Source organism: Mastomys coucha, unplaced genomic scaffold, assembly GCF_008632895.1.
Source record: "Mastomys coucha isolate ucsf_1 unplaced genomic scaffold, UCSF_Mcou_1 pScaffold5, whole genome shotgun sequence".
Classification (NCBI taxonomy): domain Eukaryota; kingdom Metazoa; phylum Chordata; class Mammalia; order Rodentia; family Muridae; genus Mastomys; species Mastomys coucha.
In genome coordinates this window covers 71358262-71370870 of record NW_022196911.1, presented here as the reverse complement: position 1 = coordinate 71370870, position 12609 = coordinate 71358262, and the positions used below count along the sequence as shown (strand labels likewise).

The 12609-nt window shown below is 44.3% G+C and overlaps 1 protein-coding gene across 2 annotated transcripts in view; it reads right to left on the bottom strand.

Moving 5' to 3' along the window:
- The window catches only part of Ywhae (tyrosine 3-monooxygenase/tryptophan 5-monooxygenase activation protein epsilon), a 37287-nt gene extending 26292 nt beyond the window's left edge, over positions 1–10995 (bottom strand). The window contains exon 1 of one of the 2 annotated variants that reach the window (XM_031354134.1): positions 10786–10995. In XM_031354134.1, the coding sequence (XP_031209994.1) occupies positions 10786–10849 (64 nt within the window). In that variant the 5' untranslated portion in view covers positions 10850–10995. The remainder of the gene's footprint in view (positions 1–10785) is intronic. The other variant, XM_031354135.1, reaches the window with a different exon arrangement.
- Positions 10996–12609: the final 1614 nt, after the last annotated feature.

Here is a 12609-nt window from a genome sequence, read left to right as displayed (position 1 = left end):
CCCAAGAGAGAATTACAAACATGCTGGAATGACAAGCAACAATAGAGTTTTTAACTGGATGCTGGGTTTTAAACTCAGAGTCTGTGATTGCATGACAAGCACTTGACAGACTGAGCTATCTCCCCAGGCCCCCAAAGCAATTTCCACATTATAAAATTAAAAACTAAGAATAGAGCTTCAGTGAGAGGAGCAGCAGTTCAGAGCTGAGTAGGTTAGGAAGCAAGCTCAAGGGTAGCATGAGTGTGCTCCATGAGACCTTGTCTTGAACAGAGAAGGGAGAAGGAAAGGGCTGGTGTTTACAATACTGCACAAACATCAAGTGTAAAGTAGAGTTACAACAAACCTGACTAAATACTGTAATTTGTCCTCACTTAAATCTTTCATTTTATTTTAGATTTTAAGTGTATTTTTTTAAAATAATTTACTGTATGTGCTCCTGAGTGTATGTATGTGCACCCAATGCATGCAGGTGTCTGTGGAGATCAAAAGAGAATGTCAGACTCCCTACAACTGGAGTAATAGGCAGCTGTGAGGTGCTTCGTGGATGCAGGGACCAAGCCTGGACCCTCTTAGCTGCTGAGCCATGTCTCCAGCCTAGTCTCACTTAATATTTATCTGGAAAATGAGTGGTCCCTGCTTTGCAGGGACTTTTTTTTTTTCTTAAGGTCAGATGTCACTAAGCAGTCCCAAGCAGGCCTAGAACTTGCTGTTTATTTAAAGCAGGCTGCCCTCCAACCTAGAGATTTTCCCCAATCTCTCCAAAGTGTTTTGATTAAAGGCATGTGCCATCTGCCAAACCATGTTGAAGCATGACAAAATAGCACTTAAGAATGTTACTTAGGGGCTAGAGAGAGAGCTCATCAGTTAAGAGCACCAACTGCTCTTGCAAAGGTCCTGAGTTCAAATCCCAGCAACCACATGGTGGCTTACAACCATCCGTAATGAGATCTGACACCCTCTTCTGGTGTGTCTGAAGACAGCTACAGTGTACTTACATATAATAAATAAATCTTAAAAAAAAATGTTACTTAGACTGGGCAGTGGTGGCGCATGCCTTTAATCCCAGCACTTGGGAGGCAGGAACAGGTAGATTTCTGAGTTTAAGGCGAGCCTGATCTACAGAGTGAGTTCCAGGACAGCCAGGGCTACACAGAGAAACCCTGTCTCGAAAAACCAGGAAAAAGAAAAAGAAGAATGGTACTTAGGAAACAGAAAATTAAGTTATTTTAAAGATGTATTATGGTAGTCAACAGTTGTCTTTTAAGACAGGGTTTATGACCAGATCTGACTATACAGCCCAGGCTGGCCTTCAATTCAGAAATCTCCAGCCTAAACATCACAAACCCTAGAATCACAGGTATTGCAACATGACTGGCTGAAAATGAATGTCTTTTTGTTTTGGGGTTCTTTCTGGGTTTTTTGACGGTGGTGGTGGTGGTGGTGGTAGTGGTGGTGGTGGGTTGACTTGTTTATTTTTGAATCAGTTAGTCTCATGCAGCCCAGGCTGGCCTGCCTTTAACTCACTATGTAGTAGTGATTATCCTCCTGCCTCTGAGTGCTAAAATTACAAGTATGTGCTACCATGCCCATTTTATGTGATGCAAGGAATCAGCTGGGCAAATACTACCAAGGTTTTGTTAGTAGAGTGTTATCTTATATCACTACCAACTAGGAGAACTAACGGAACACACTACCCTGCCATTCTATTACCTTGCACAGAGCAGAGACTACTATCAATAAACTAGGGACAAGGTCTCTCTGTATAATTCTGGCTGTCCTCCAATTCACTATGTAAACCAAGCTGACCTCAAACCCAAAAGTCTGCCTGTGTCTGCCTCCTGGGTGTTAGGCTGTAAAGAATATATCACACCACACTCAGCTTCACACTGACTCTTAACACATACTAAAAGTAATAATTCCAGTCAGGCATGGTGATCTGGAGGATATCTGAGTTCAATGTCATCCTGGGCTACAGGAAAAAAGTCACAGTAAGAGATATGAGCTCTAGAACCAACATGATAAAAGAGAACTAAGAAGTCCCCTGATCACCACACTCTGATGTATATGCCCATCTTCACAAAAGTTAATTTTAAAAGGTTAAATTTCAAGGTCATAAGCTAGGAAACATATGTTGATGATTAGTTGTTAGCCTAGCCTTTAATGGCTGAGCCAGAGTATTTGTCTAACATATGTGAAGGTCTTGGGTTCAATCCTCAATACAGAAGGAAGAAAGAGAGAGACAGATAGGGAGGAAGAGGAGAAAAAAAAGATAAGGAACATCATGGTAATTATGTTTTCTACATAAAATCTGATGGTTTGTTAACTTATTTACATTCCATGTTCATTTGTATTTTGCCTGCATGTATATCTTGCGTGAGGGTGTCAGAGCCTTGGAACTGGAGTTACAGATATGACCTGCCATGTGGTTACTGAGAATTGAACCAAAGTCTTCTAGAAGAGCACCACCAAGTGCTCTTAACTGCTAAACCATCTCTCCAGGCCCAAAATCTGGTGTTTTTGACAGATTTATTTATTTATTTATTTAGGTTTTTCAAGACAGGGTTTCTCTATGTAGCCCTGGCTGTCCTAAAACTCACTCTGGAGACCAGGCTGGCCTTGAACTCAGAGAACTGCCTGCCTCTGCCTCCCAAGTGCTGGGATTAAAGGCATGCGCCATCACTGCCCAGGCAACATAGTTAAAAAGTACAAGAAAGTCCACAAATGTTTATGAGCAAAATTCTGAACTTAGGGTACTGTTGCCAACTCTAACCAGCTCAAAGCAGACAAAATAAAACAGTGTATTTGGCTCTAATACCATAACAGAGCTAGGCACACCAGCTAGCTCAATTACCAGCAGCTATCATATCCCTGACTATTCCCATTCCCACTTAGAGTGTAAGACAACTTCCAGAGCTTCAATTTTCCTTTGGTCTATCTTATTATTTTCTACCACATGCAAAGTTTGAGGAAAGCCAAAGGTCTCAGGATATGGACCTACAATATCTGTGGTGGGAGAACAAAGCTTTTAAGTGAGGAAACTAGCCTGGATATGGCAGCATATGCCTGGAAACAAGAACCATGTCTCAAAATAAAAATTAGGCCAGGCATAGTGGCACACAGCAGAGACAGATGAATCTGTGAACTGAAGGCCAACCAGGAATACACAGTAAGACCCTGTCTTAAAAGGAAACTAGCTGGGTATAGGGGAATATGTATCATTTTCCACTGCTTGCACATAAGTGACAGAATAACTCACAAGTTTGAAGCCACCCAGGACCACAAAGCAAGTTGCAGGCCAGCCAAGGATACAGAGAAGCCTTGTCATCACCAAAAATAAAAGACATAAAAATAGGGACTGGGAAGTCAGCTTAGTCCATCAAGTACCTGCAATACGTGAGTTCTATCTCCAAAACACACACACACACACACACACACACACACACACACACACACACACACACACACACACGAACGAAAACTGGTAGTATCAAATGGCAAGTTCATGCCAACTTCTGCATTTCATGATAAATTTTGAAGACCCCTTTGCCATAACTTGCTTCTATTTAGTGAGCTTAAACAAGCCCCTGGAACTGTTCCAATAGGCCATGGTTAAGTGTTTAGTTACAGTATGAGCTCAATATTTAAAGGTTATGTGGGCAACTCCACCCACCAATTTGGATGTAGCAAACTAGCCACATTGTGGTGCTGCTACTCACTACCAGAGGATAGATTCTACTTTACAGCTACCTGGCTATCTGAAATACTAATCACATGCCCACCAGTGCCCCTCCAAAAATGCCCCACGTGTTATTTAAGGACATTTCTATAAATGAAAGGGGGGGGTGCTTTAGAAATACTCTGTATTAATGTGTGACATTAGCCACAGCCCAGAGACAGTGATATTATCAAAGGTAGCTTTTTGTCTAGTTTTTAAGATTTTAAATGATGAATTGGATGTGTGCCAAGTACACCAAGGAGGCCACAGTCCTATGTTTAAGCCCTGGTTAGCCTAGAACTCACTATGGGTCAGGCTGGCCTCAACTAAGAGATCCCCCTTGCCTCTGTTTCTAAAGTGTTGGGATTAAAGGTATGTGCTACCATGCCCAGACTCATCTAGGGCTTTTAAGAAAGACAAGAACTTCGCTTGGTACAGCCTTCCAGTAACCTCACGCTCAGGATGCTGAAATAAGGTCAAGTTTGAGCCTAGGTTGAGCAACAGTGAACCTCCTTTACAAGGGGGAAAAGGGGAGATATGTCTTCATTTATCCACAGTACCAAAAGAGGAAAGGGAGAAAGAGGGATTATCATGGACCCTGAATGTGGACAGGCCACATAAATCCCTCATTCATTATGCCTTGAGATGGAACTTTGAAATAAAGACCAGGTTTCTATATAAAAATGCTAAGATACTTTATCTTCAGATAAATCGTATCAATATAGGCTCTAGAGACCTAGAGATGTCATAAGCATCAAGATACTGCTACCTAGCCTGGTGTGGTGCTGCTGCCTTCACTCAAGAGAAGAATCACCAATTCAAAGCTAGCCTGGGTACACATCAATCAAGATCCTTTCTCAAAAAAAAAAAAAAAAAAATACTATGGAGCTGGAGAGATGGCTCAGAGATTAAGAGCACTTGCTGTTCTTGCACAAGTCCAGATTTGAGCTCCCAGCACATGGTAGCTAATAACCACCTGTAATTCCAGTTTCAGGGACCTTTGACCTTCAAGAACATCAGGTCTGCACATGGTGCAATTTCACAGGGAATAAAGGAAAAAACTGTTTCAAAGCTATTAAAGAAACAAGTATACTACACACATACTCTATACCTTCTTAGTCAATTACATGTGTCTTTTGTGAGGGCTAAAGGTCTTCCAAATGCTGAATGCTGGGTCTATATATCTGGACCAGCACCCTATCCATGTACTACCCCAAATAACTTTTCTGAGTGTTAAAGGGAAGGTGACATTCCACTTGTCAATATTGTTATGGAAGGTCTGTAAGCCTGTGCTTACTATGCTTTCATTCCCTCAGGCACTGAACACAGTGCCTTCCTGGATTCAGCAAGCACTCACTCAATCAGTTAACAACATACTCAAGCCCTGTTTCTACTTTAAGACGAAGTCTGGCTTATTTGCAAAATTTACATCCTCCTGCCTCAAACTCCTACTGGAATTAGTCACCAGCCCTAGTGCCCTGCTTCAAAACATTTTTAATGAAAGGTAAAGAGATTGGCTCAGTGGTTAAGAGCATTTGTTCTGGCAGAAGACCCAGGTTTGACTCCCAGCACACACATGGTCATGGCTCACAACTACTTGTAAGTCCAGTTCCAGGGGATCCAACATCCTCTTCTAGCCAAGCAGCCTTTAATCCCATCACTTGGGAGGCAGAGGCAGGTGGATTTCTGAGTTCAAGGCCAGCCTGGTCTACAGAGTGAGTTCCAGGACAACCAGGGCTACACAGAGAAACCCTGTCTGGGAAAGACCAAAAGAAACAAACCAACATCCTCTTCTGACTTCTGCAGGCAATAGGCATTCATTCATGTGGTACAAAGACATACTGGAAGGCAAAACCCTCGCATAGAAAATAAAAGCAGTTCTTAATTAAGAAAGTGAATAGAGGACTACAGAGACAGCTCACGTGAAGACACCTGTGTCAAGACTGACCACCGGAGTTCACTCTCCAGGACCCACATGGTAGAAAGTTTTGCATTGGTTGTCCTTTGACCTCCACACATGTGCCACAACACACAACACACATATGTACAGCCAGGCATAGTGACGCACACCTTTGATCCCAGCACTCAGGATACAGAGGCAAGTAGATCTCCGTGAGTTGAGCCAGCCTGGTCTACAGACTGAGTTCCAGGACAGCCAGAGCTACATAGTGAGACCCTGGTTCAAATTAAAAAAAAAAAAAAAACCAACAGAATGAACAAAAAAATGCATGTACATCATACAAATGAAATTTAAAATGAGCACCCTTAGAGAACATTCACAGTACTAAAAATCACTTCAAGTAACAGTGATTTATCAACTCATAGTATCCCCAAATTGTGTAACACAAAGGAACATGCACAATGCTATACAAAAATCCAATGCACTTTATTTTGGAGGGGAAGAGGTGAGACAGTGCCATGCAACCTCAAATTCACTACATGCAGATGTAGTTAGCCTTAATTCCTAGATTCTTATCTTGTCCTTTTGAGCACTGGGGTTACAGTATATACCACCCACCTTGTAAAGAGCATCCCTTGCAAACAAAGGCTGGGATAGACATGACTGTGAGCACATTTAATCAAAGCACTTGGGAGGCACAGAAAAAGAGGGCCTCCTGAGTTCCAGGCCAACATTCAGAGATCCTGTCTCTGAATGAATGCACGAGGGAGTGAATGAATGAATGAATGAATGATGTGTTCCACATCCTTCCCTAACTAGTACAGTATGTTTTAGTAATAAGACTTTGTTTTTTTAAAACAGCTCTCAGGCCAATGACTCAGAACAGATGCATTTCTGGTATTTCAATATTCAGAGTGACAACCCAAGTGATGGGGAGGAAGGACCTCAACAAGAAGCCACACCCCACAGAGCCAATTCTTTTTTTTTCTTTTTTCTTTTTTTAAGATAAAGAGTTTATGCAACTCTGGCTAGCCTAGAACTCAGACTTCCTGAGAGTTGGGACTGGAGGTATGTGCCATCCCACCTGGCTCATTTGTCTTTTTCAGACAGGGTTTCATAACTCAGGCTAGCCTGGAGGAACTTGAGATCCTCTTGCCTTGTCTTTGAAGTGTAGTTTAAAGGAATGTGCCACCATTCTAGGCCCAACTGAGCCAATCCAAGCAGGATGAAGTTTAGGAAAGACAAAAGCAGAACCACCATACCAACCAAATATTACATATGTAGACCACTTTGATCCCAGAAAATAGGGGAGGAACCCCCCCCCTTTTTTTTGAACAGGCCAAACTCAGCTGCTTGAGAGGCTGAAGCTGGAGTGGTAATTTCAAGGCCAGTTCAAGGCCAGCCTAGGCAAATGAGTGAGACCTTGTCTCAAAATATAGCTGGATAAAGTTCCACAGTAGATGACTTCAAGGCCCTCAGTTCAATTTCTAGCTATGCCCCCCTTCCTTAACTTTTCTATACTAATGTGTTTTGAATATATGAAAAGTTATAATTTGTTTTGACTATGATAACTTGATTAATATGGCTACAAATATACAAAAAAACTATTTCTTAGACTACTGACTTGTTAGATTACTAAACTAGACTGGGCATATTGCCGTACTCCCCAGCACTCATGAGGCAGGAGGAGGGTCTCTGAGTTTGAGGCCAGCATGGTCTATAGTGAGTTCTGGGACAGACAGGGGCTCTTTTTTTTTTTTTTTTTTTAAGATTTATATTCATTTATCATATGTAAGTACATTATAGCTTTCTTCAGACACACCAGAAGAGGGCATCAGATCTCATTACGGATGGTTGTGAGCCAACATGTGATTGCTGGGATTTGAACTCAGGACCTCAGGAAGAGCAGTCAGTGCTCTTACCCGCTGAGCCATCTCACCAGCCCAGCCAGGGGCTCTTTAGAGACAACCTATCTCAATAAATAAATGAACAAATGAATGAATGAATGGATGGATGGATGAATGGATGGATGGATGGATGGATGGATGGACAGAGGGAGGGAAGGAGAGAGGGAAAAGAGAAAGAGAATACTAACCATTAAAATAAACAGTCGTAGCCTCAAGCTTTCAATGTTCCTATATAAACCCCTCAACAGCTCTGGTCTTGAAACAGCCTCTCACCTCCTTTTCTAAGACCACTAAAATAATCTATATAAACTGTTTTCTATTACCTCTGGGGAAAGTAAAAGATACTTCAGGCACCAGGTTCCACCCAGCACACAAAATACAAGAGAAGCCTGTAAGAGCAGCAAGAAGATAGGCAGTTAAAGGGCCAACATTTACACAGTACCAAACTCAGGATTCCAATGCATTCTGTCACTACCCTTGGCATTTTAGTTACTTAGTACTACTATAATCAGTGACTATAATCAATTTTTGTTACACTAATAAGACTGAATTAAGTCAGTAGAGGAGTGATCACTTCCTTTGACTGCCTTCTTCCACTCCCTTCCTACAGATTCCCTTTCTTATGCCAAATCACAGAAGCGCTTCCTATTTCCTTCCCTCAGGAAGTGTCTGATTCCTTCCCTCAGGAAGTGTCTGAAAGAGGACAGTTACCACATGGCTTTACTAGAACCATGTACTCAATAGCCAGCAAGGCCAAGCTTTTGTTAAAAATTCTCATCATTCAAACCCCAAGTATGATTTAAAAATTGTCATTTATTTGGAAGCTACAATCATGCTTGCAAATCCCTTCTCAAAATGACTTTTAGAAACAAATCAAAAGTCTTCCCTCACACCTCATTGAAGGAGGTGTTATAAAGCCTAAATCACCAGTCTTCAAAGGTAATTTCTTTCATGTTTCCTCCCAAGGACACAAGAGAGAGGGGGGAAACCTCCAGTACAGCCACCTCTTCCCCTTCGAAACCAGATACAGACAGGGCTCACCTGGAGCTGCATTCCTATTCCCCCATCCCACCTCCTCCAGCTCCCAAAAGGAGCCCAATTCAGTACAAATTGAAATCTGCAAGACAAAATGTAGTTCAGCGCCTTTCCTAAATTGGAGGGTTTGAGGCCTGTCGTTCTACTTTCCAAATGCTACAACTGTGACTCTGGCAGAGACTAAGGCTGGTTCAAAAGCTGCCACAGGAGAAACTAGCATTCAAGGAAAAGAATCTGACCTAACATTTGAGAAGCAAATTTTTTGTTGTTTTTGGGTTTTTTGTTTTTGTTTTTGTTTCTTTGAGACAGGGTTTCTCTGTATAGTCCGGACTGTCCTAGAACTCACTCTGTAGACCAGGCTGGCCCCAAACTCAGAAATCCACCTGCCTCTGCCTCCCAAGTGCTGGGATTAAAGGCGTGTGCCACCACTGCCCGGCCGGGAAGCAAATGTTTTAACTATCTTGGAAAACACATGAGGAACACTTAATTCCAAACTTGTCTCATTTAACCTTACCACTCCCAAAACACTAAACTCACAGGACCCAGCCTGTCTTAGTGTTCATGCTTTTGGAGGTGGAGACAGATGGATCTCTGCGAGTTCAAGACTACATAGTGTGTTTCAGAGCGGCCAGAGCTACTAAGCAATTAATTAAATCACAGGAAACGTGTGTGATTTTTCATTTTTAAATACTAGTTTAAGGGCCTATCGCCTAACTCAAGTATCTATCTAGTTACACTACACAAACACAGTAATAGACATGTCAATGAAATTCTCAAAAAAGACTAAATTCAAATTAGCAGGAGCTAAGGATGCAGCTAAGTTGACAGAGCACACATCTAGCATGTAGTAGGGCCTAGGTTCCATCACCCGGAGGTGAGGGGCGGGGGCAAGGGGGGGATGTCAAATGAACAAAGAGTAACTACTATAATTTGTGTATATATATATATATATATATATAAAACCATTCACTTAAAATGGGTAAAACAGAGCTGTGGTGTAGTACAGTATTTGAGCACTTGTCTTGCCTGCATGTAGCCCTGGGTTCGAGCCCCAATCATGTAACAATGAAATCATAAAACAGAAAGAACTACAGCCTTCTACATTCCTAATTCAAAATCCCCAAGCTTCAACTGAGTGCTCAAAATAGGTAAAGATCCCCAAGCCAAGCAAGAACATGCATTCCATCCAAACTTGGGTTGTCAACCAAAAGTGTTACTATACATTATTTGAATTAACTATTTCTCAACAGGTCTTTCCATGCTTCATAATGCTGAGTGTGAATAGTAAAGTCGCCAATTTTACAAAAGGGTAAACTGAGGCACTGGCACGGCAAAGAGCAATCCGTACTAAAGAGTCCTGGCAAGCCCGGTCTCCTATATTCTATCCATCAGAATTCCGTGCTTGTGAAGAATGGAAAAAAAAAAAAACCGCAGGAACTTTAGGATATCCTGCGTAAGAACAAACGGAGTATGAGTGAGGTTCTGCACCTCCCCGGAAGAAGGCGAAGCTGAAAAGCCCCCAAAACCCACAACTCCAAGGTGTGTCGGCCTAAGGGAAGAAATCCAATCGCAGCATCTCAGCTTGCCTCCACCCAAGGATGATCTGCAGTGATTTCCAAACACTCCACCCTCACCAAAGACTACTCTCTGCCGCTGGCCCAAAGAAGCCGTCCGTTCCAGAGGCTTCTCCTTTGTGAGGCTCCACAGCCGCCGCCCCACACTGGGCCTCCGGGGAAAAGCCACCGCCCCCACCCGCCATATTTCCCTGAAAGGCGCCCGCGCTACAGCTCCTAGATTCCGCCCTCTCCCCAGCGACCGGTGCTGTTCCTCACATCACCCCACCCAATTGTCCTCCGCACCCCGCCGCGATCCCGAAAGCTCCCGTGGGGATTGCACGCCGGGAGACGGCACCCGCCATCTCCTCCCCCCTCCCCCGCCCGGGGACTCGCCCTCCCCCTCCAGCCGCCATTTTACAACCAACTCCTCCACCCTACAGCCCGGCCTGCGGGCTAGCGAGCGTCTGCAAGCTAAGGACACCGGAGGGGTCAAATTCCTAGGCCCGGAGACTCCCACCGCTCCGGGAGCCCGTAGGCCATTTCCTGCTTCCCGACCCACGTCCCAAGCCAGGCATCGGAGACGATGCCGCCATTTTGTCTCCGGTTCCCGGCCTCTGTGGGCGGCGGCGGAGGGTCCGAGACTTCCAGTCCCCCGACACCCCCCCAACTTACCGTCGTATCGCTCGGCCTGCTCTGCCAGCTTCGCCTGGTACACGAGATCCTCCCGATCATCCATAGCGGCAGCGGCTCCGGCAGGGTCTGCGCGACGGATGGAAGCGGATAGCGTCTCCGACTCTCTCGGCTTCTCGCTCCGCGTCCGAGCAGTAAAAATGGCGGCGCCTCAATCCGGGACTTCCGCCTGCGCACGCGGACAACTGCTCAGCTCTATGGCAACCGCTCCCTGGCAACTGGCGCGGGTGGGCGGGTCCGGGAGTTCGGCGCCAGAAAAGGCTGGAACCAGCACGACGGACGCCCCTCCTCCGCCGGCTCAGCGGGCGGCCCTGCGGCGAGGCGGGAACTGCGACTGCGACCAAGAACGGCCCCTGGAGCGGCTGAATTCACGCGAGGTCCTCCTAGGCTGCGGGAGGGGAGCAAGACAGGAGCCTGTGCGGGGCAACCACAGGCTGGCCTGTGGGGGACAGAGAGAGAGAGGCTTGATGGATTCTTGCTATCGCAGGCCTCCCTCATTGAGATCAACCTGCCCTGTGCATTCTAGCACATTTTTCTCATCCCATTTAAAGAATTGACAAGAAGGGAGAGCTCGAGTTTTCACGCATCATCATTTCCCTTATTCCGCACTATAAGCATTATCTTATCCCCTCCAGCCGTATTTTATCTCTTTTTGTTAAAAGTCTCTGTTTTTGCCTCACGTTTAGGTGCGTGTATTTAATCCCAGCACTAAGGAGGTAGAGGCAGAAGGATCGAGTGTGGATCCAGTCTCATCTACAAAGCAAATTTCAGGTCAGCCAGGGCTACATTGTGAAACCCCCATCTCAAAGAGAAAGAAAGGAAGGAAGGAAGGGAGGGAGGAAGGAAGGGAAGGAAAAGAAAAGATGGTCATTAAGTGAAATCCTCACTCAAGGGAAAAAGGAGACAAAAAAGCCGCTTGCCTCCTTCAGAGTGCAAGGTGCACCTGAGGTGATGTAAGGGCAAATTGACATTGATGAGTTAGAAATAAATAATCCTTAATGAGAATTGCTTCACTTGCATTGGCCATGCCTATTCTGCTTCCTAATGGATTGTCAACATCTTATACGCAATATCCGCTTGCTGCTGAGCCATGCAGGAAAAGGGCCTCAAAGTCAGTGTGAAATAAAAAGGCTGGGATCAAATTATGATAGGCCTGAGGTCACAAGCCAAGAGGCTTGCACCTTAGTCTATGAACGGACAGGAATTGTTTTGTTCAAGTGCTGCAGACTGACCCCCAGAGCCTCCAGCACGGGCTTTACCACTGAGTTATAGTCCTATCTGGGTAAGCTATGTTTTGATGATTCTGAGTGCAGGGTGACATCATCATAATTATACCTAAGAAAAGTATTACATATTTGCTGAAGTGATTCAGGGCTATAATTCCAGCACTGTGGAAGCAGAGACAGAAGGATTGCCACAAGTTCCAGGCTATCCTGGTCTAAAAATACCCTACCTCAAAACACAAACAGAAAAAGAAAGGAGCTTGTAATGAGAGTTTTGGTTTCTTTAAAAACCCAGATATGGGGGCTGGTGAGATGGCTCAGTGGTTAAGAGCACCGACTGCTCTTCCAGAGGTCATGAGTTCAAATCCCAGCAACCACATGGTGGCTCACAACCATCCTTAATGAGATCTGATGCCCTCTCCTGGTGTGTCTGAGGACAGCTACAGTGTACTTACATATAATAATAAATAAATATTAAAAAATAAATTAATAAAAAATAATAATAAAAACCCAGATATGGGGCTGGTGAGATGGCTCAGCAGGGAAGAGCACCGACTGCTCTTCAGAAGGTCATGAGTTCAAA